This window comes from Lithobates pipiens, unplaced genomic scaffold (genome assembly GCF_037356315.1).
Source record: "Lithobates pipiens isolate NorthernLeopardFrog02 unplaced genomic scaffold, aLitPip1_a1.2 Scaffold_22, whole genome shotgun sequence".
NCBI lineage: Eukaryota > Metazoa > Chordata > Amphibia > Anura > Ranidae > Lithobates > Lithobates pipiens.
In genome coordinates, this window is record NW_027507784.1 from 306,375,803 (window position 1) to 306,400,336 (window position 24,534).

A 24,534-nucleotide genomic window follows, 5' to 3' on the forward strand; every position below is an offset into this window, starting at 1 on the left:
CAGTAATTGTGCCTACTACACAGATTTCCAGCTTCTAGAGGGATCCCACAGGCATGGTATATGCTTGATTACATTAGTCCAAGCTAGACTAATGTAACTAAGTAAAAATATCAATATCTGGAATTCTTCTTTAACTTTTCAAAAAACAGGAATTTTATTCGGAGGTTGATAATGAAGGACTGGGAAATTTCCAGGGAAAAAGCTTCAGGGACAGATCTCCAAAGTTTGAAACTGTCCCCGTAAATCAGGAACAGCAGGCATCTATGACTCCCCTTTTTTTCCAGACTTTACACATCACAGCATTTTAAGGAATGAGACAGACATAGTTGCTATTATTTAATATAATTAGTTATATAACCAAAAAAATATTAGCTTGTTGTTTTGAATGCTTTTCTTCCAGTTCAGAGTTCAGTCCAATATTCCATTAGGGATCTGCTTCATCCTTTTAAATCTTCTCTTAAAATCTGAATCGCACCCCTTGAATTTAAATGGAAGCTTATTTTGCAACTGAACAGTCTTGGATTAACCATTGCTCATCCGTACACAAGTAGCTCAATGTCAATAAATTCTTATCTAATTATTTAAAATGCACTAACTATATTGTTTTTTTGTTTTTTTTTAACTAATAACTGACGACTGAAGAACAGACTTCCTCCCTCTTCTGGCAGTCTTGGTTTTGCAGTTATTAAAAAGAATGATTGTGCTATCCAATCAAAATGCTTCTTTCTGCCCACCTTCGGGAAAAAGGTGACACAGAGCCGTATGTTCTGAGTTCTCTGATTGGCTGAGACAGTCTTCATGGATACAGTGTACTTGTCACCTCCTCCACACCTGTCAAAACAGCACTTTAAATTCCTCTCCAAACTTGCGTGGGGGAAAGCACCTGGTATTAATATTCCGAGCACACAAGTTTCGTCCTACAGTTGTTGTTTTTAAAAATAAAAGAAATATGAATGTTAATAGCACAAGTCGTGAGACTTACCATAAGCGAATCTTGACTGTGTTAATTAATCCTCCAAATCAACATAATCTTTGCATACACTTCCACTTTTACAAGATTCTTAATCTTTACCCAATTCTCAATAAAGTCATGATCTAGAATATTAAGGGCTATATTTAGCAGTATAATCATTAGCTTAATTATAGTCCCATAACCACCTTTCGGAAAAAAAATATATATATTTGGTTTATACAGTATTGTAATTTGTTATTTTGTGTTAATCCAATATGATTTTTTTCAGAACTTCACAATAAAATAGCCAGATTTGTTTTGCATTTACTGCTTGGTTGGAATGGTTGTCAAAGTTACGAGGCCTGTGCTAAACTGCACTTAACAATTCTAAAGAGTATACAGCCTAACCGCCCTTTACGATTATATGCCTCCTAGTACTTCAACAGTGCACCTTCAAGACGTACCTACAAAAGGCTTTCTATTTCATCCTAAAAACACAATCACTTAAATAACATATACAATCTCCATCTTTCTAAAGGTTGCTTTTGGAATGTTTCATTACAAGTCATCAAGCCAGAATCGCGTGCCGATTGTGGCATTGTTCCAAACAGGAAGTGATGTGATTTGTGTGTTTTTGTACATCTTGCCTCTCCATGGTTTGTGGTTCTATTGATAGGTTGTGTGTTAGAGCACCTCTGTGTTTTTCTGAGATACACTCCATGTTTAACTGTGCTGCAGGCCCCATAATTCCTTTGGTCACAAACCTCAGACTGGTGTTGTGCGCCTGTTGGAAGGATTGTTATGTAGAGACTCTTTGTAGTCTTTAGGAATTGAGTTGTGAACTTGGAGAAAGTTGTGCTCTCTTTCAGAGTTTAGTAAAGAACCAACAGTCATCTTGGTGGGATCCCGGGCTGTTAATGTATAGAGGGAGATGTCACTGGTGGGAATGGGATTGAAACTTTTGCCAACGGGGGAAGGGTCCCTAGAACGGGGCTCGGTGGAGCGAGAGCTGGAGCGCCGGCGGAAGCGATATCGGTAGCTGGGTATTCGGGTGAAGGCAGATTTCTTGAAGAGGTCGGAGTGGGATTTGGCTCTTATTTGCCGATGCTTTTCAATGAACATATGTACTGCTAGAACGCCAACCATCTCTGCAATAATAAAGGAAAGTGCTCCAAAATAAAAGGACCAGCCATAGGAATAGTTGCTTTTCTTAGAGTCGCTTTGACCGGGGTCACCAGCGTTGGCTGAAATGTAGACAATTATTCCAATTATGTTGCTTAGCCCTGAAACAGAGAAAATATATTAAAGTGACACTAAATTATATTCTTCTTCTCTAAAAATGATCTATACACATCCCCTGCATAAAGTGGTTCTAAAGCCTTAAAGTGATATTAAAGCCTTGCTTTTTTTGTTTAAAAATAACAAACATGTTATACTTACCTGCTCTGTGCAAAACCACCCAGATCCTCCTCTTCTCGGGTCCCTCACTTGCGAACCTGGCCCCCCCTCTTGCGGAGTGCCCTCACAGCAAGCAGCTTGATATGGGGGTACCCAAGCCGAGCTGCTGGTCTGTGTGTCTATTCAGACAACCCTTGAGAAAGTCACGTGATAGTGGCAACATGTTGGGAGGAGCCGAGGCGACGTCACTATCTTAATACTACACCATAAGAAGTTTTTTTTCCTTAATTCATGTGCAATGATCTGAGACGGATTACGCTATATGGAGATTGCTCCAGCAGTTTGATGCTTATTGTCCTTTGGAATGGAGGTGAGTGGCCATTGAACATGGTGGTGGTGTATTTGTGTCTTTAGATCTAGCACTGGATTGTGATCGCTGACACTGGGATTTCTTCTGGAAGCACTTTATTTCACCAATAAGAACTTTATTTGTGTTCACTATTTCATTTTTGCACTGGAATTTTTTATATTCACTATTATTACACCAGATGTGTTTATACATTTTTTTATATTGTATGTCATTGATTATTTTAATGTTTGATTTAGCGACACTCTTTTTATTTTATTTCAACAAACATGTTATACTTACCTGCTCTGTGCAGTGGTTTTGGACAGAGCAGCCCAGATCCTTCTTTTTTCAGGTCCCTTGACGGCGCCCCTGACCCCTTCCTTTTGCTGAGTGCCTCCAGAGCAAGCAGCTTGATATGGGGGCACCCAAGCCAAGCCGCTGCTCTGGGTGTTCATTCAGACATGGAGCCGTGGCTCAGCCCCACCCTCTCTCTCTCCTCATTGGCTCACTGAAGTTGATTAATAGCAGTGGGAGCCAATGACACCTACTACTATTTCAGCCAATAAGGAGGGAGAGCCTCAAGGAGAGCCTGGATAGCCGAGGCTCTCATGCAACACCACTGGATCGAGATGGAGCTCAGGTAAGTATTAGGGAGCTGCTGCACACAGAAGGCTTTTTTATCTCAAAGTGGAGTGCCACTGGAAAAAAAAAAAAGTCAGCAGCTACAAATACTGCCGCTGCTGACTTTTAATAATCAGACACCTGCCTGTCCCAGGATCCAGCAATGCGGGGGAACAAAGCCCTGCTCATCTCTCCCTCCTCTCTGCGGCGCCAGCATTGTAACTGTAGGGCGCGAGCCCCGCGGCACATCTGGGGCCCGTGACATGAAAATCTGCCTTTAGAACCACTTTAAAGTGGAACTTTACTCATAACAATTGATAAAAAATAATGTTCTTTAGCAAGTTACATACATTCCACATTAATAGTTTTGGAACCAAAATGAGTGTGCTGTAACTTAACCTCCAGTATTTTGTTGAAGCCCAGAGCCCTGAGAAGCAGTTAAAGCAGAACTAAACCTAAATCCTTTTCAGCCAAAGAAGCTGCCATTTGTTTGATCTACAACTGCCATGGTGCTGCACATATGATCAGTTATAACACCAGACATTGGATGGTTTGACAGTTTGGTTGAGAACACAAGCAAACGTGACAGTTAGCAATTCCGGCATTCCAGGAATGTAACTGTTTTTTAAAACTGTTAAATTAATAGGTTTAGTTCCGCTTTAATCTTTAGACCAGTGTTTCTCGACAATCTCAAGGCACCCTTTAAAATTATGGACAGTCTCGAGGCACCCCATTCTAAAATATAAACTATTCTAATACTTTAACAGAATGCAGCAACATCCACACCTAGGACACCCAACGTTAGAGGTGATTTATTCTTCCAAAGCAAATACACTTTTGCACACTGGTACTGTCTAGTATTCCTGTGTTTCTCTTCTCCCTCTCTTCTCAGCTAATGTGACCCCAGTGCCGAGGGAAAGGGGCAGAGGAGGGTCAAACAAGGATGCTGTGGAGACAACAGACATCCTTCTTATCAACTGAGGACATCATTGGTTGTTACCATCTAGAAAGTCATAATGAAAACCTGTGGCTAAAAGCCAAACTTGGTCCCCCTGCTGGCTTGTATACAATTTTTGATCAATTTTTAGGCATTTTGCCAAGGCACCCCTAAATAAAAACTGAAGGCACCCCAGGGTGACTGGGCACAGGGCCGTTTTTAAGGCAGGGCAAAAGGGGCAGCTGCCCTGGGCCCTGTCATTGTTGTGGGGCCCAAAGCAGCTGACTCATACTTGCCAACTATCCTGGTTTAAATTCCCTCGTCCCTTGAGGTTTTAGTCCTGTGCTGTTTCTCGATATCTCAGTGTGAAGTGCTGCTACTAATGCTGCCCAGCTCTGCCTTATTGTTGTGTAAAGAAGACTCACCTTCAGACCCTGTGTTTACATGTAAATTACCGGCATTCATATGTAAATAGGGGCAGCCAGCGGCATTGATATGTATATCATGCACCCCTGAGGTCATATCCACAGTAATCTCTAGCAACCAATCAACAAGCAGATCATGTGCTCTAACCTTTAGCAACTGATCAGTGAGCCATAATGTGTGCTGTAACCTCTAGCAACCAGTCAGTGTGTGTTAATGATACACTGTAACCTCTGTCATCCAATCGCAATAGCTGCCTGATTTGATTCAGTAAACTTATTTTGAGTCTAGCTGCTATTTATTTTATGTCTCAGAGCAGGTGGAGAGCAAAAGTGCGTGGGGGGGGGCCAAGAAAAGTTTTGCCCAGGGTCCAATAAATATTAAAGAAAGCCCTGCCTGGGCACCCTGGTTGAAAAAAGCAGATTCAGGCTGTCAGAAGATCGGCCTCTACAAATTCAGCACAGTGCCAAAAAATGTAGGCAAAAATGCCTAAAAATGGAGAGCAACTGAACACGCGCAGAGCAGGGAGAGGCAGCGTTTTACTGGATTTTAAACAGTATAAACACTTATTTTTAATGTTTTACATAACTATACCTGCAAAAGGGGCCAGGCTGGAATGACCTAGCAGGATCTACATTTTCTGACTAAAGTTCAACTTTAAAGGAGAAGTCCAGCCTGACCTCATTCGCTCCAATGGGTCACAGGGGTGCAAATCGTTTTGGGAGTTGAGTACAAATGCACGCCATACTTTTCTGACATTTATTCGTAAAACATTTTGAAAACCATTTATCATTTTCCTTCCACTTCACATTTATGTTCAACTTTGTGTTGGTCTATCACATAAAATCCCAATAAAATACATTTACCTTTTTGGTTGTAAAATGACAAAATGTGTAAAATTTCAAGAGGTATGAATACTTTTTCAAGGTGCTGTACTATTCAAAGTGATCTGACCTGACCTAAGATGAATCTGTAGCACCCTCTAGTGTGTGCTACTAGAAGTGAAAGTAGGTAAATTATTGGCTGGCCCAGGGATAAAACATGACTCATCCTGGCAGCTCTCTAGGGCCTCCCCCTGTTTCTAGAATGCCGGAGAACATTCTAGAAAATAGTGGGAGAAGGCTAGAAGATGTTTCCTTGAATATTTAGGGACCTTTAGCCAATCCCCAGGTTGGGGGCCTGGCAAGGAACTAAAGAAGCCCTTAAATAGATATGAGCCATGCCAGCAGGGGAGTTGGGTGAATGATGGAGAAAAAGTGCTGAGGGAGGCTGTAGCTGGCCCTTGAGGGACCCCTTACTGGGTAGAGGGGGGTTCACCTCAGGCTGGAGCTCAGGAGGTTGGCCTGGAAGGATCCTACCAGAGGAGGCAGTTGGAGGGACCCTACCTGGAGTGGAGCAGAGAGAGCAAGGAGAGACAGTGAGTAGATCAGCACGGTGCAGGGACAGACAAGGGGATAGACTGCCACTAGGTGTGGCTGGTGGCAGCCAGGTGGGCTAGCAATTTCTGCAAGCAGTAGAACTGGGATCAATGGCCATAGGGAAACAGAAGGGGATGTTAACCACTTCAGCCCCGGAGCATTTGACTGTCCAAAGACCAGGGCGTTTTTTGCGATTCGGCACTGCGCTGCTTTAACTGAGAATTGCGCGGTCGTGCAACATGGCTCTCAAACAAAATCAATGTCCTTTTTTTCCCCAGAAATAGAGCTTTCTTTTGATGGTATTAGATCACCCCTGCGGTTTTTATTTTTTGTGCTATAAACAAAAACATAGTGACAATTTTGATATATATGAGAACAGAGCAAGCCATGAAATGAGATGAAATGCCATGTTTTCGACACATTTTTTAAAATATATGGTACACAAATGTAATTTTTTTAACTAGCTTGAGAACTCAGCTGAGATGGGATACATTATATTCCAATTCATGCTACTAATTGCTATACTTTTGTGGCACATACTGTGAAGTAGTGATGAGGTTTCTTATAGGTTCTGATCTATGTTAAACACCTCAGCCCCGATCCATTTTGCTGGCCAAAGACCAGACCACTTTTTGCGATTTGGCACTGCGTCGCTTTAACTGACAATTGCGCGGTCGTGTGACGTGGCTCCCAAACAAAATTAACGTCCTTTTTTCCCCACAAATAGAGCTTTCTTTTGGTGGTATTTGATCACCCCTGTGTTTTTTATTTTTTGCACTATAAACAAAAAAAGCGACAATTTTGAAAAAAAAAAAGGCATTACTTTTTACTTTTTGCTATAATAAATATCCCCAAAAAATTTATAAAAAAACATTTTTTTTCCTCAGTTTAGGCTGATACGTATTCTTCTACATATTTTGGTAAAAAAAAATTGCAATAAGCGATTATTGATTGGTTTGCGCAAAAGTTATAGCGTTTACAAAATAGGGGATAGTTTTATGGCATTTTTATTACAAATTTTTTTTTTTACTAGTAATGGCGGTCCATCAGCGATTTTTATTGTGACTGCGACATTATGGCGGACACATCGGACATTTTTGACACATTTTTGGGACCATTGTCATTTATACAGCAATCACTGCTACACAAATGCACTGATTCCTGTGTAAATGACACTGGCAGTTAAGGGGTTAACCAGGGGGTGGCAGTGTAGGGGTTAAGTGTTCCTAGGGGTGTGTTTCTAACTGTGGGGGGCTGGGCTTTGTTTTAGTGAACACTGATCTCTGCTCCAATCACATGGAGCAGAGATCAGCGTCACTTGTTGCTAGGCAGAACGGGGAGATGCTGTTTACAACGGCATCTCCCAGTTCAGCCGCCCCGTGAGACGATCACGGGTATTCTCGCAGCGATCGAGTCCGCGGGACCCGCGACCGGGGGTCCCGACCGGTCCACGCACCCAAAGGCAGGGCGGCATTTAAAAATGGACGTACCTGTATGCCAATATGCCTGCCCGTGCCATTCTGCCGACGTACATCGGTGTGCGCCGGTCGGGAACCGGTTAATATATATTTTGCTCTATTGCTGCTTATCTTGTAGTACCTAGAACAGTGATGGCGAAACTTGGCACCCCAGATGTTTTAGAACTACATTTTGCATGAGGCTCATGCACCCTGCAGTGTAGTTGAGCATCATGGTAAATGTAGTTGCAAAACATCTGGGGTGCCAAGGTTCACCATCACTGACCTAGAACCTAAGAAGAGTTATTTTTCCACATCTCATAAAAAAAAAAAAAATCCCATTTTGTGCACATCTATCACTTGCACATATGCAATGGTCCCTCACTTTTATGAGCCACTTCTGGAGCTTACCTGCTGAGACGAAGAAGATTCCTGCACTTAGGATCACATTGTGCTTATTCTTATAAAACTCACTGGCAGCCACACACAGTCCTCCAAAAAAGAGAAGACCCACACTAAGGATAGGGAAGATACTGGAAGCACGTACAGCACCTGAACGGAGAAGAAGACATGCATTATTAATATAGTAAGGAAAGACGCTTTGAGTCTAATTTACGAGTGTTTGTCTCTTTCCACCTCATTGCACTAATGGCAGGATCAATGTGATGTGATTATTAGCTGGAAGAGATTTTCCAGTTGGTTACATGAACAATTGCCATTGTGTTCATAAAATACTATTTTCAATTTTTTATTTTTAAATCTTAGTGTTGCTGATGTTCTCCAGCCTCTTTCAACCACTTCTTGTAAAGCAGTCTCTACAACAATAGTTGCACATCATTGCTTTGGCTTCCTGATAGTGATGATGGCTGACAATGCCTGCACAATATACATTCAACAACCAGCACTTAGAAAATGTCAATTGTCCTTAAAATCACATCAAAATGCTCTCACAATGGTCTTCATCAAATAAAATGAGAGCCTCTTCATTCATGAATCACAATAAAGTACAAGTGTGATGAATAAAATGTGTCCTGTCTCTGTTTCTCCTTTCCTCCATGAATTCAATACAATTCTTCATATTATTTTCTTCCTTCTATACCCACAGGTGACACTCAAAAAAAAGAAAAAATACAACATATAGTGTAGTGTGTTCAAACAAAAGTGCACTGTAATGCTAGTCAATGTGCTCACATTTCAATTGTGTGATCGAGTGCCATGCATCACCAAAACATTCGTCTCATGCCGCGTACACACGATCGGAATTCTCGTCGGTAAAAGCTCTGATGGTTTTCCCTTCGGAATTCTGACAGAATTTCACTCAAACTGTCTTGCCTACACACGGTCACACCAAATTCCGAAGGTCAATAACACCGCGACATACAACACGTTCGGCGGCACTATAAAAGGAAAGTTTAATGCTTCCGAGCATGCGTTGAATTGTTTCGGAGCATGCGTCGAAATTGCAATCACATGATCGAAAAATCCGATAGAAAGGTTTTCCGTCTGAAAAATTAAGAACAGACTCTCAATCTAAAGACCGTCGGAAATGTCGACAGAAAAAGACTGATGGCCATACACACGGTCGGAAAATCTGATGAAAAGCTCCCATCGGACTGTTTCCATCGGAAATTCCAGCTGTGTTTACGCAGCATAAGAGCCAGATTTAGACCTTGGGGGCTCAGGGCACTTTAGGTTCAGGGGGCCCATTATACACAAAATTGGTTTACATTCTCAATGACAGTAACACTTTTTTAAAGGGGAGGGCCAGCTTAAAAAAAATTTTTTTTTAAGTCAGCAGCTGCAAACACTAGCTGTTGACTTTTAATAAGCAGACTTACTTGTCCAGGGCGCCCACGATGTCGGCCGCCCGAGGCTGACCCGTCCCTTGGCTCTTGGGTCCCGGCGCCGCCATTCCAACTAAGGGAAACAGGCATTAGAGCCTTGCAGCTTCACTGCCCGTTTCCTACTGCGCATGCGCGAGTCGCGCAGTGCTCTGTGAATGGGGCGCGCTGTGTTCTGGGACAAACAGTTCCCAGAACACACAGCGCCCCATTCCCCAGAAGACACCGCACGAAGGAGAGAAGACCGAAGATCACCGTGGAGTAGGAAGAGGCAGATTAGGACGATATGCCTAGCAACAGGCATTTCTGGTAAGTTTAGAAAAAAAAATTCTTTTTTTTTCATATTTTTTGCAAAATTTTAATGTACTTTTGTTTTTCAGGGTGGCCCTCCACTTTAAGATGCATGATACAATGTCACACACACAGTCATAGTCCGCTATGTGTGGTTTGCTTGAGCTGCCGAAATCATTTTTTGAAAAATGAAATATACCAGTCCAGAGTTTTACAGATGATGGCTGGCAAAATATTAATTCCCAAAACACATTTAATAAAAGAAAGTACTTTTTTTTAATGATACATTTTATATCATTTTATTATTATTTATACTGTATTATTTTATACATATTTTTGTAATATTGTTTTAAGTAATTTTTGTATAGAGGGGGACCCCTTCTGTCAGGGGGGTCAATTGCCCCTCTTACCCCTTTATAAATCTAGTCTTAGTGCGTCCTCTTGTGACAACTCTTATGCCGTGTACACAGGATCGGAATTTCGGCCAGAAAAAGACAGATGAGAGCTTTTCATCAGAAAATGCGACCGTGTGTATGCTCCATCGGAAATTAGCTGGCGGAATTCCCGCCAGCAAAAATTTGATAGCATGTTCTCAATTTTCCAGATGGAAAAACTTTCTACTGGAAAATCCCGATCGTGTATATGCAATTCCGACGTGCAAAAACTCACGCATGCTCAGATTCAACTACGAGATGGAAGGTATTGGCTACTGGGTATTGAACTTCCTTTTTCTAGTCCCGTCATACATGTTGTACGTCACCGCGTTCTTGGCAGTCGGAATTTGGTGTAACCGTGTGTAGGCAAGACAGTTTGAGTGAAATTTCATCAGAGCTTTTTCCGACGAGAATTCCGATCATGTGTACGTGACATTAGTCCTTAAATATCTACCTTTTCCCCCTGGATCATCATTCGCACTTGATATAAATCCACTACCACAGAGAAAGGAGAAATTTCTTAGAAAGTGGTTCTACTAGCACAAATTTGTTTTCTCTGAGGAATACAAGGAGCTGCTGACCTAAATCCCTTAAGAACATATTACTGGTGGTGGGGCATGTGGCCTTGGAGCACTGGCGGATGGACTGGTTCCCTTTCTTCCCTTTATCCTCTCCCCCCCCTTTTTATTCCTCTCTCTCTTTAGTTCCCCTTTGATTTCTGCTACCCTACTCTTCTGTCTTCCTCTTGTTTTTTGTCTTCGTCGTTTCGTGTGACACAAGTGGTCGTCCCCTTCATTCTCCTTTTTATAATAATGGCACTTGCCATGTAAAAAGACATACGGTGTACAGAGACTCCTCAGTACTTGGCATTCTGGGTCGTTCCTTTATGCATTTATCTGCCTAATTTGTACATATATACTGGTTGACATTTTTTTTTGGAATTGTTCCATTGACGTTTTGCCAGAATTGTGGTTTCTATACTTACCGTGTGTTTCTTTGAAATAAAGTATTGGAAAAAAATATAAAAAATCCACTACAAATTCTTCCTTCCAGAATAATCATCTTCCCTTTGCATTCACTATTAGAAGTTCCGAAAACAAAATAACAAAATATAGTGTAGTACGTTTTAAAATAAGTAGCCCATAGAGTACATAATTGTGCCCACATTTCCATTATGTGCTTAGTGCCTTACTAAACCAGTGACAGGCGTTCTCAAAAAAATTTGCTTCCTCATGCAACTATTGAATTCCTTCAGTATCTTCCCTTACCTTTGAAATGACAAATCGTGTGTTGTATATCACTATACTAAAATAAAATAGTGTCATACCACTTTAAGAAAGCTATTACCAAAAAGTGATAAACCGTAGCTCCCAACCGTCCCGGATTTCGAGTGACTGTCCCTGATTTGGAGCAATGTCCCTCTGTCCCTCATTCCTCCTCATTTGTCCCTCATTTTGGTCTGATCTATATAAATGTATATAAAATGCACTTTTTATCTTTCAAAAAGTGTTTCCCAGGGCTAAACCTTTCATCCAATTTCTAAATTGCTGCATTTGTACATTTTAAAAGCCATGGTAAAAGAATAGTAGTTTTAAAAAAAAAAAACACTTGTGGATTTAATTAACCTTTTTTGTGGTTAAGTCTCCTTTAAGGGGGTGTGGAAGGGGGCGTGTCCTATGCCCAGGGCATTTTTTTCAGGAACGCAGTTCTGACACGGGGTGCTATGGTGTGTTGGAGGGTCAATTGATGCCGGCTGCTAGGGGATCTGTTGTTTCTGGAAGAGATCTATTATTGCATGCCGGTCTATTGTTACTAGTAGGGAATCAATTATTGCTTGGGGGGTCAGTTGTAGCATCTAAAAACTATGGAATATTTTTATTTATTTTTTACTAGCAATGGTGGCAATCAACGACTTATAGTGGGTCTGCGATATTGCGGTGGATATTCTGACACTTTTTGGGAACCACACACTAATACAGTGATCAGTGCTAATAAGTCGCTGTACTAATGACACTGGCTGGGAAGGGGTTAACATCAGGGGCAATTAAAGGGTTAACTGTGTGCCTAACCAGTGTTTTACTATACTGTATGAGGTGCTTTTACTAGGGAAAGATATGGATCCTAGTGCCTGCTTAGCAGAGGCATGGGATCCATGCCTTCCCTCCTGTCAGAACGGCAATCTGTCTTGTCTGGCTGGTGATCGTCGGGTGCCGATCAACATCAAGTTCACGGGAACCGCTGCTCGGCTGTGTTTGATCACAGCAGGAGGGAGCCCCCTACCCAGAAGTGCCGGATCATGTAAATATACATGACCTGGTACAGAGGTGCCACCCTGTTGTAGAAAATCTGCTACAGGGCGGACCTTAAGTGGTTAAGGACAATTGGCATTTGCTGTTTGTTAAATATATATATATCTTTCTGCTAGGGAGCAGAGACAATCCAGCATCTGGAGTTCGTTTTTACTGCTTAAAGGATTTTTAGTCCTTTTGCACAGATATTTTGGTAATATAATGCCTGCACAATGTACACAGCTGCTTGTGGTGTTCAAAAGGGATGCAGTCTCTGATGGTTTTAGCAACAAACCTGGCTCCCTTAGTACCCCCCACCACTCGAACGATTGCTCAATCGATCGCTCATCTCCCGCCAGGATGCCCATCAGCCCCGCACTTACCCCATCCAGGTCGCGGCTTCGGCAGCTTCCCCCCTGCATCCCCTCCTGAGTCCCGGTGGTCGCTTCTCCTCCCAGCCTTATGGTCTTAGGACTCCCGGCCAATCAGGTCTCAGGAACCACTTCCTGATTGGACGGGAGGAGAAGCAGGAAGTGAATATTATTTTGCTGCCACACAAGTTGGTGGGCTCGGGGTGCAGTGCTCTGTGCCCGGAGCACACCCTTTTTGAAGCCAATTAAATTTTCACGCACATGGTTAGGCCTTAGGCTTCAGGCCTCACCCAACGTTGCTGTTCCTCACACATCCACACCAGACCAAGGTCTGGCCGGGAGGACCCTGATCACTTGACAGCCCCAAATATATATATATATATATATACAGTGGTGTGAAAAAGTGTTTGCCCCCTTCCTCATTTCCTGTTCCTTTGCATGTTTGTCACACTTAAGTGTTTCGGAACATCAAACCAATTTAAACAATAGTCAAGGACAACACAAGTAAACACAAAATGCAATTTGTAAATGAAGGTGTTTATTATTAAAGGTGAAAAAAAATCCAAACCATCATGGCCCTGTGTGAAAAAGTGATTGCCCCCTAAACCTAATAACTGGTTGGGCCACCCTTAGCAGCAACAACTGCAACCAAGCGTTTGCGATAACGTGCAATGAGGCTTTTACAGCGTCCTGGAGGAATTTTGGCCCACTCATCTTTGCAGAATTGTCCTAATTCAGTTACATTAGAGGGTTTTCGAGCATGAACGGCCTTTTTAAGGTCATACCACAACATCTCAATAGGATTCAGGTCAGGACTTTGGCTAGGCCACTCCAAAGTCTTCATTTTATTTTTCTTCAGCCATTCGGTGGTGGACTTGCTGGTGTGTTTAGGATCATTGTCCTGCTGCAGAACCCAAGTTCGTTTCAGCTTGAGTACACGAACAGATGGTCGGACATTCTCCTTCAGGATCTCTTGATAGACAGCAGAATTCATAGTTCCTTTTATCACGGCAAGTCTTCCAGGTCCTGAAGCAGCAAAACAGCCCCAGACCATCACACTACCACCACCATATTTTACTGTTGGTATAATGTTCTTTTTATGAAATGCAGTGTTCCTTCTACGCCAGATATACTTGGACACACACCTTCCAAAGAGTTCCACTTTTGTCTCATCGGTCCACAGAATGTTGTCCCAAAAGTCTTGGGGATCATCAAGATGTGTTGTGGAGAAATTGAGACGAGCTTTGATGTTCTTTTTGCTCAGCAGTGGTTTTCTCCTTGGAACTCTGCCATGCAGGCCATTTTTGCCCAGTCTTTTCCTGATGGTGGAGGCATGAACGCTGACCTTAACTGAGGCAAGTGAGGCCTGCAGTTCCTTGGATGTTGTTGTGGGGTCTTCTGTGACCTCTTGGATGAGTCGTCGCTGCGCTCTTGGGGTAATTTTGGGCGGCCGGCCACTCCTGGGAAGGTTCACCACTGTTCCATGTCTTCGCCATTTGTGGATAATGGCTCTCACTGTGGTTCGCTGGATTCCCAAAGCTTTGGAAATGGCTTTATAACCCTTTCCAGACTGATAGATCTCAATTACTTTCTTTCTCAATTGTTCCCGAATTTCTTTGGGTCTCGGCATGATGTGTAGCTTTTAAGGATCTTCTGGTGGACCTTACTGTGTCAAGCAGCTCCTATTTAAGTGATGCCTTGATTGTGAACAGGTGTGGCAATAATCAGGCCTGGGTGTGGCTAGAGAAATTGAACTCAGGTGTGGACAACCACAGTTATAGTATGTTTTAACAAGGGGGGCAATCACTTTTTCACACAGGGCCATGATGGTTTGGATTTTTTTTCACCTTTAATAATAAACACCTTCATTTACAAATTGCATTTTGTGTTTACTTGTGTTGTCCTTGACTATTGTTTAAATTGGTTTGATGTTCTGAAACACTTAAGTGTGACAAACATGCAAAGGAACAGGAAATGAGGAAGGGGGCAAACACTTTTTCACACCACTGTATATATATAAATATATGTAGTACTAACCCCCGAAGGAGCTGTTGGTTTTTACTGGGCTCACCTCACCTGCTCACTGTGTCCGTCTTAGGGGTCCCGTTATAGAGTGGATTAAAGAACATTAACTCCGACACTTTGTCCTTTTTCTCAGTATTTATTTAACAAGAACACACACTTTTGCAATAGAGGGGTAGAGGATAAGGGAAATTCAGGTACCTTTGTAGTTTTCCGGGTTAAAGGTATTTTCTTGATCCAGAGGACAAACGATTTCCACAAGCTGGATCTAGCAATCACCGGATTTGCCTCTCTCACTGACCTAGCAGCCGGTGAGATGCTCGAACAAGGTCTCTGCCACAGACTTGATAAATTTAGCGATCTTGTCATGCAATCCTCTGCCACAGGAAGGCACGATAAGCTTCTGGTTGAAAAGATTAAAGAATTTCCCCACAGTACCTGATTCTTTCAGCCGACACAACGATACTGTGTGATAGACAACCCAGGATGCATCCTCCAACTGAGTCTCCAGGCTTCTCCACGAGGTACCAGCCTTATTGTTCGGTCCTCCTCAGAAAAGTCCTCCCTTGGATCCTCCAGTTGCTTTGCTTCTCCCCGCAGGCAAGACAGCACAGAATCATCTCTGGATCAGTAGGCCCCAGAGCCACTGGGTCTACCTTTCAGTTGCAGAGCCTCAGGCCAGGAGGGCCACGAGGTCAGGAAAACGAACCACTCTTCTAGATAATATGGCGTCGGTACCTAAAGTACCTCTACCCAGAATGCACAGCGGGCAGTCCACTCCCACCGGGCTGTTTCTGAGTAAAAGGGGTACCCAATACATTTAGCTTGTTGCATTTCCAACACTTACCAGTGGTGACAGCGGCACCCACGGTCAAGTGGAAACTAACACAACTCAGCCAAACTGGTACAGAAGCCAGAACTTTAGCTTTAGACAAATACTAGCACTGGTATTAAAAATACCAGTGCTACATATATATATATATATATATATATATATATATATATATATATATATATATATATATATATATATATATATATATATATATACACACACGCACGCACGCACGCACACACACACACACACACACACACACACACACACACACACACACACACACACACACACACACACACACATTCTCTCCCAGCATGCTCAGTGGCCAAGAAACTCCTACTGATTGCCTGAGAGAAGTATGCATATTCATAACTCCACAATTAACCCTGCCACTGATACCAACAATGGGGCCATATTCCTTCCACTAATATCAACACGGGGCATTATTCCCATTCAAATGGTAACGCCAATTTTGTACATATAAAAATAGCAAATAAAGAAAAAATAATATAGCGTATACAATTGCTACACAATATTGTAATTGAATTACGCTTTAAACAAACCACAGGTGCTAGGCTATTTTTACTCCCATGCTCAACAACCCTGGAACTGACCACCAAGCCTGGGCATTCTGTACTCCCATTGGCTCCCCCAAGGGCTATAGAACGGTGTTCCTTTGTTTAGAAAGTTTGAGGATCCCTGCGTTAGTGAGGGCTCCGATGTCTCGGGGAAGTGGAAAAGGAGCATAGATGGTTGAGTACAACTTTCTGAGGTGTAATAAAAGCTCCAGATTGAAAAAGATTGAAAACGACATTAATATATCAAAGCTTGTATTAGATTAGTGATTAGGTCTTTACATGCAATTTTTTAAGAGTGGTAGAGTCCTGTTATAAATTTTGCAATGTGTCCCGGGGAGTTAGAAAGACTATGCCCTGGACCACATAACATTATCGCCCAAGCGATTTTGCTTCAACTGCAAAATATTCCCCCCATGGTTTTACCCAAGCAATTCTACTTGCTTCCATGAAAGTTTCAGGATTGAAAAATAGGGCAATACTAGTCATTTTTAATCATATTCCGCTAACTGTAGCACCTACGACGATTGTACTGCAAGCCTCTGAAATCTGTATGTAACACCACGGGTAAACCGCTTTTGACGGTGCATATGAGTGCCTGAATTTGCATTCTGTCTGGAGTATCCCTTTGACAATCCAATTGCGGGTTACATTTTTCACCTGGGTGACATAGTAGGACCATGGCTCCTCTGATGTATATTTTCCAGCTGTGACAGCATTGCCTGCAGGCCATCTATCCTCAGTGCTATGTCTACCTCTATCCTATCACTGATGCAGAAGAAAAAGGTTTGCAGAGTTTCCAGGATATCAAAGACACAAAAAAAATAGACATCTGTCTCATAATAAACTGGATCTCTCTGTAGCCATCCCTAGAACTGCCAGGGGGCTCCAGAGTCGCAAGAAACCTGTTAGAGAATATCTTTATTTATCCAGAAATCCAGCGAGCATCTCGCTCTTATCAGCCAGGTCGCTCGGGGCAGCTCTGTGCGCTCCACGCCATTGGTTCAGAGCTGGCAAGCTGCATGGACGAGGATGTCATTGATTATTGACTGTTGAGTGGCTGAGCTTTAGAGCTTGTTCTCTGCGTTCTGGCTATTATTTAAATGCAACCAGCTCAATAGCAATATGCAGAACCATTGATTTGGTGATCCGATGAACCATGTCCCCACTGTGAGGCATTGTGTTATAATGACACCTTCTGTCTTTTTTTTCTTCCTAACATTTAATTTGTGTATGGGCATCAAAGATGATGCAAAATTCATCTTATTCTTAAAGTGAACCTTTTGTTTTGGCGATTACCAAGCCACAGGTTCAATGAAAGTAGATCCAAACCCAATCACTACATTTTCATACAAGTCTTAAAGTGGATGTAAACCCAATGTCATCCTTTCTAAACTACTGCCATAGGGGTTATCTAGAGGGATATACATGCCTCCTGCATGTATCTTTACCTGTCAAATGTCTCCCCTCTGTCTGTTATGAAACCCGAAAAACTGCAGATTTTGTGGGTGGGTCTGTTGTTTGGAGCTTGATGGGTGGAGTCGTGATGTCAATAGACTCCCCACCCACCTCTACACTCCCCTTGTCAATATGCATTTTCTCCTGTGTATTTCTTACACTGAACTCCTGTTAGGATCTCTAACATCCAGTGAAAAGACAGGAAAGTAACCACATGAGGAGTGGGAAGGAATTAAAAAATAATGCATGTCTTAGGCTAGTGCACGAGATATGTAAATCACCTGTCACTCACAGCAGGGGGGGGGGGGGATTTCACAAAGTTTTTCTCTGTTTGTCAAGATTTATCTCACTGAACAATAAAAGGATTGCTCAGAGCTGGATTAACTCTTTGTGGCAAGACTGGGCTCAAATGAAAGGAAATCTTATACTCTACATCATGACATAAAAAAATAAAATAAATAATAATTCGGGTTTACATCCACTTTAACATGTTATGGCCTGGTTCACTCCTATGCAGGTTGCAGTTTGCATATTCCAGCTGCATTTTGTGTTTTTCAATACAAATTTTTGATCCATTGACGTCTATGGAACCAAAAACACAACCTGCTGGTCCTTGGTTCTTTCCATAAAATGCACAGACGTGAACATGACCCATAGGAAACCATGTTAAATGAACTGTAGTGTGTTTCCGCAAAACGAAAAATGCACGAAAAAATGCATAGCTGTGAACCAGGCCTTAAGTAATGTCAAAACTAAATATTTTTCTAGTTTACACTTTAAAGTGATTGTAAAGGTAAAATAATAATAATAAAAAAAAAACATAACTAACATATCATACTTACCTCCACTGTGCAGTTCGTTTTGCACAGAGTGGCCCCGAACCTGCTCTTCTTGGGTCCCCCAGTGGCTCTCACGGCTCCTCCTCACATCTGATAACCCCCTCGGAGAAGTGCTTTTTACCTTGCGGGCACACTCCGAGTCCAGCATTCGGCATCCATAGAGGCAGAATGCAGGACTTGGCCCCGGTGCTCGCATTGGATTTGATTGACAGCAGCGGGTGCCAATGGCTGCGTTGCTATCAATCTATCCAATCAAGAGCCGAGAACCCCGGGCAGAGAGACAGCGCGTCCCCGTGGGTAAAATTCCAGGGCTCAGGTAAGTAAAACGGGAGGGGGGGGGGGCTGGGGGGCCGGAAGGTGATAGGTGTTCTTGTTTTTTGTGTTTTATCATAGGATGCATTAAGGTGAATAAATATGAAGGATTACAACCCCTGTAAGGCCTCGTTCACACCTATGCAGGTTGCAGTTGATGCATATTCCAGGTGCACTTTGCAATTTTCAGTACATGTTTTTCATCCATTGAAGTCTATGAATCCAAAAAAACAACCTGCTGGTCCCTGGCCCTTTCCATAAAATGCAAAGGAGTGAACTACATCCATAGAAAATCATGTTAAATGGAATGTAGTGTATTTCTGCAAAACTGAAAATGCACTAAAAAGGCATGGATGTGAACCAGGCCTAAGGCTCGATTCACATCTATGCATGTTGCTTTTGAGCGTTTCTGCAGTGCTTTTTGCTGTGCTTTACGTGTTTTTTTAATGGGATGCAGCATCAGAGGAGGGTCGTCGATGGAAGCGACAGCAGAGGAAGAAGAACACCGAACTAAGAAGACAGAAGAAAGAAGAGTGGAAGAAGAAGTAGGAGAAGGAGAAGCCCAAGGAGGAAATGTAGGAGAAGATGGAGGAAGACCGGAGGACGAAGCGGGGAAGAAGAAGAAGATATTTTTAATAAAAGACTTGTCAAAAACTGTGTACTATATTTTTTCACACAACACTACTTTTTTTGGTGAATGGGTAGGGTTATTGTACCCCATACTCATTCACATAGGGGGGGGAGGCCAGGATCTGATTCTGATAAGCCCCCCCACAGACCCCGACAACCGCCATCTAGGGTTGTCGGGAAGTGGCCCTTGTCCCCATCAACATGGGGGCAAGGTACTTGCCCCAAAGCACCCACCCACCCATGTTGAGGGCATGTGGCCTAGTACGGTTCAGGAGGGAGGACAATCGCTCATCCCTTTCCTTTCCTGACCTGTCGAGCTGCATGCTCGGATAAGGGTCTGGTATATATTTTGGGGGGGTGGCCCACGCCATTTTTTTTTTACATTTTGGTGTGGGGGAGGGGAGTCCCCCTCCGAATCCATACTAGACCCGAAGGGCCTGGTACAGACCTGGGGGGGGAGGAGCTGTTTTTTTTCATGATTTTTTTTGCCGGCAATTCTTTTTTTACATTCAGCAGAAGCCCGCTGACATCTGATGACTCATCAGTTGTTAACCACTTGCCGACCGCTGCACGCCGATATACGTTGGCACAATGGCAGCGGTGGACAAATAGGCATACCTGTATGTTCCCTTTAATTGGCGGGGGTAGCGGCCGTGTGACCCTGCCCGTGGGTCCCACGGACTTGATGTCCGCCGGTGTCTGGCGATCGTTTCACGGAGCCGCAGAAAGGCATTTCCCCATTCTGCCTAGTGACTTGACAGGGATCTACTGCTCCCTGACATCGGGAGCAGTGATCGCTGTCATGTCAGTGTCAGCCCATCCCCCCCCCACAGTTAGAATCACTCCCTAGAACACACTTAACCCCTTGATCGCCCTCCTAGTGTTAACCCCTTCCCTGACAGTGTCATTTACACAGTAATCAGTGCATTTTTATAGCACTGATCCCTGTATAAATGCCAATGGTCCCAAAATTGTGTCAAAAGTGTCCAATGTGTCCATCATAATGTCGCAGTCACAATAAAAATTGCAGATTGCCACCATTACTAATAAAAAAATGAATAATAAAAACGCCATAAACTATCCCCTATTTGTAAGCGCTATAACTTTTGCGCAAACCAATCAATTTTTTTTTTACCAAAAATATGTAGAAGAGTACGTATCAGCCTAAATTGAGGAAAAAAAATGGAAAATTTATATCAAATACTTACCGTAATTTTCCTTTCCTGATGGGCTCCATGGCAGCATACGTGTGGGTTAGCCCCGCCTCCATAGTTACCCAATAGGACCTCTACTCCCATAAATCTTTGCTCCAAGCTGCTATCCGTGTTCCGTAACTAGCCTACTCCAACATTTGGGAGGGAACTCCTGCTGCCATGGAGCCCATCAGGAAAGGAAAATTACGGTAAGTATTTGATATAAATTTTGCATTTTCCTGACAGGCTCCATGGCAGCATACGTGTGGGAAATAACTCGCCAAACACACCTGGGTGGGCTAAAAATGTTGAGCAAAGAAACTAGAATTTTATTTTTCATTGTCCACTGACAATACTTGTAAACCAAAATTAACAGAAGAAAGCGCAGCTGGCTCTACACAATAATGGGAAACAAAGGTATTAATTGAAGACCAGGAAGCTGCTCTACAGATAACTTCTGGTGCGACATGTCGAACTGCTGCCCAAGAGGTCGAGATGCCCCGAGTTGAATGAGCCGTCACTGCCTCAGGAGGAACCATGCCCTTTGCCTTGTATGCCCTTTGAATCGTTTGGACCACCCAAGATGAGATTGATCTTACTGATGCTCGCATCCCTTTATTTTTGCCATGAAGAAGGACAAAAAGAAAGTCTGTTCGTCTGAACGAGGCTGTAGCGTCCAGATATTGTTTCAAGGTGCGACCAACATCCAGGGGATGAATCTCTTGGTTGTCTGACATTCTAAACGTAGGTAGCACGATCTCCTGATTTTCGTGAAATACTGATGTGACTTTTGGATTTGATCCAAGCATAGGGATCAGGACCACTCTGTCCGGAAAGAAAGTTAGAAATGGTTCAACTGACCCAAGATTCCTAATTTCCGACACCCTTTTGGCTGAAGTTATTGCCACCAGAAACACCGTCTTGATAGTGAGATCTCCTAAAGACAGGGGAGCATCCAAACCTTTCCCAAGATCAGAAAGAAAGTCCAATACTAACGGAAGGTCCCATTTGGGAAACCTGGGCCTCTTTTGAGGCCTAAGCCTGATGGCTCCTTTAAAGAATTGTTGAATTAAGGTGTGATTCGCCCACGAAACTCCTGTAAAGGCTGAAATGGCTGAAACTTGTACTCTAAGAGAGCTAACTGCCAGAGACAAGTCTAACCCTGACTGAAGGAAAGACAAGATATCTTGAACTGCTGGAGAATTATATGAATTTGACCTAGAGGACATGTGGCCCATAAACCTGGCCCATATACGTTCGTACACTTTATTGGTACTCTTCCGTCTGGCACTAAGAAGGGTTGGAATCGCTTCTTCTGGGCAACCTAGAGCTTCTAGCCTTCCCCTCTCAAGAACCATGTCCGAAGGAACTGTAGGATTACAGGAACTGGAGGGAAGGCATAGGCTCTCTGGAACTTCCAACAATCCGTGAGAGCATCTATCCGGAACGCCTGAGGATCCCTGAACCTCGAGTAGTATCTGTGCATCTTGCGATTGTATGGCGAAGCGAACAGATCGACCTCTGGAGATACTCCCAGAGTCAGAAGCCACTCGAAGACATCCCTGTGAAGGGACCACTCGTTGTTGTCTATTTTGACCCTTGACAGAAAATCTGCTTGAACATTCTGGACTCCTGGGATGTATACAGCAGAAATGTTGACCACATTCTTCTGAGCCCAGTTCATTATCGGTTCTACTTCTCGTAATAGAGACCAACTGCGAGTCCCTCCTTGTTTCTTTATATAGGCCACTGCAGTTGTGTTGTCCAGTCTTAACATTACTGACGACCTTGCCACCAGATGGCGAAATGCTATGAGTGCTCGAAAGGCTGCTCTCAACTCCAGGATGTTGGAGACCACATACCGCGACGGGAACGACCACCTTCCTTGAGCTACTTCCGTAAGGCAATGGGCGCCCCAACCTTTGTTGCTGGCATCTGAGGTTACTATTATCCAGGAAATGGGGACTATCGAAAGATGGTTGCGTAGATTCTTTCCTTGAAGCCACCAGAGGAGAGACATCCTCATCGCTGGTGTAAGGCGTATGCGCTGTGTTTGATTGGACGAGTCCCACTGTTGCAGAAACCCTTTCTGGAAGGGACGAGTGTGCCACTGGGCCCACTTCACCATAGGGATGGTGGCCGTCATTGTGCCGATCACTTTCAAGCATTGTAGAGCCGAAAGATGAGATGATTCCCAAGCCTTGTGAATCCTGTCCCGGTTCACACTGATTTTTTCCTCCGGCAGGGAGATAGTGCCTTTTAATGTGTCGAACTGAGCCCCTAGAAACACGATCACTTGAGTTGGAACCAGATGGCTCTCTCTAGGTTCAGGAGCCAACCAAACGTCTGCAGAGTGGAGATGACTAAACTCTTGTGTTCCAGAATTTGATCTCTGTCCTGAGATAATAGGAGCAAATCGTCCAGATAATGATGGAGACGAACTCCTTTGACTCGTAAAAGAGCTACTATCGCTAGGAGTACCTTGGAGAAGACCCGAGGAGATGTCGTCAACCCGAATGGGAGACAGGTAAACTGGAGGTGTTGATCGCCAACTGCGAAACAAAGAAATTGCTGGAAATCCCTTGCTACTGGCACATGAAAGTATGCGTCCTTCAAATCGATTGAGATTAACCAATCCCCTAGCTGCACTGACTGTTGGATTGTAAGAAGAGACTCCATCTTGAACTTTTCCTTGCGAATGAAGGAATTGAGGTGGGTCAAATCTATCACCGGCCTCCATGCGCCATTTCTTTTCTGAACCATAAACAGAGGAGAATACATGCCTTCGCCACGTTCGTCTTCTGGCACGGGCACGGCTGCACCTTGATCCAGCAAACAACTTACGTAGGTCAATAGGACCTGTTTCTTTTCCTCTGAGCCTGGAATTGTTGTGGGAATGAACCTTAACCTCGGAGTGTTGATGAAAGTCCACTTGTGACCCGAGGAAACCGTCTTGACGGTCCAATAATCTTGAATTGAGGCCGCCCAAACATGTCGGTAGTGAAGAAGGCGAGCCCCCACCTGACATGTTTGAGCGGGCCCAATTTCAAAAAGATTTGGTAGAATCTTGATTACCTGCGGAAGCCCCCTTTGAGGTTTTCTTAAGGGAGGATTGTCTGGACCTCCAAGATCTAGAGAACTCCCTGCCAGGCCTATAACTGCGCGCTTCTCTAGCGCGATCCGAGGTCTGCCTTCTTGAGAAAATACGTTTTTGGTTTTGAAGACGTCTGTCTTGAGGGAGGAACACAGACCTCCCACCCGTGGCCCGGGATATGGCGCTATCTAGTTTATTACCAAACAAGGAGGTACCCTCAAATGGTATACGACACCATGCCTGCTTAGATGTTGGATCCGCCAACCAGGGACGGAGCCACAAAGCACGGCGTGCCGAGACTGCTGCCAACATAGCCCGAGACAGAAGGCGGGTAATGTCAATAGATGCCTCCCCCAAAAAAGCTGATGCCATTCTGATCTCCTGAATAGGAGAGTCTTTAGCCGTATTCACTGAGATACCTCTCAAGAACTCTTCAACATTGTCGGCCCATGTCTCAATAGCCTTTGAGACTGCGGCTAAAGCCAAAGTTGGTTTACAAGCCATCCCTGAAGTTAGATAAATTCTTTTCAGATCTGAGTCAATTCTTCTCTCTAACGGATCTTTGAAAGATACCGTGTCTTCCAAAGGGAGAGTCACGTATTTAACTAAACGCATAAGTGCTGCGTCTACCAGAGGAGCTGATTCAAGGTGCTTCACATCATCCTCCTTAAAGGGGTACAATTTAGACACCTTTGATTGCATGGAGCTCTTCCTATCAATCTTGCTCCACTGTTCAGTAATGATTTCTCCCAATTCAGATAGGAAAGGAAAATGTTGCCGTTCCTTTTTGAGT

The 24,534-nt window shown here is 43.4% G+C and overlaps 1 protein-coding gene across 1 annotated transcript in view; it reads right to left on the reverse strand.

Annotated features, from left to right (window-relative positions):
- Positions 1 to 323: 323 nt before the first annotated feature.
- The window catches only part of CACNG3 (calcium voltage-gated channel auxiliary subunit gamma 3), a 184,292-nt gene continuing 160,081 nt past the window's right edge, over positions 324 to 24,534 (reverse strand). The window contains exons 3-4 of the mRNA XM_077449334.1: positions 7,967 to 8,107; positions 324 to 2,235 (exon numbers count right to left, since the gene is read on the reverse strand). Of these exons, the coding sequence (XP_077305460.1) occupies positions 1,718 to 2,235; positions 7,967 to 8,107 (659 nt within the window). The 3' untranslated portion in view covers positions 324 to 1,717. The remainder of the gene's footprint in view (positions 2,236 to 7,966; positions 8,108 to 24,534) is intronic.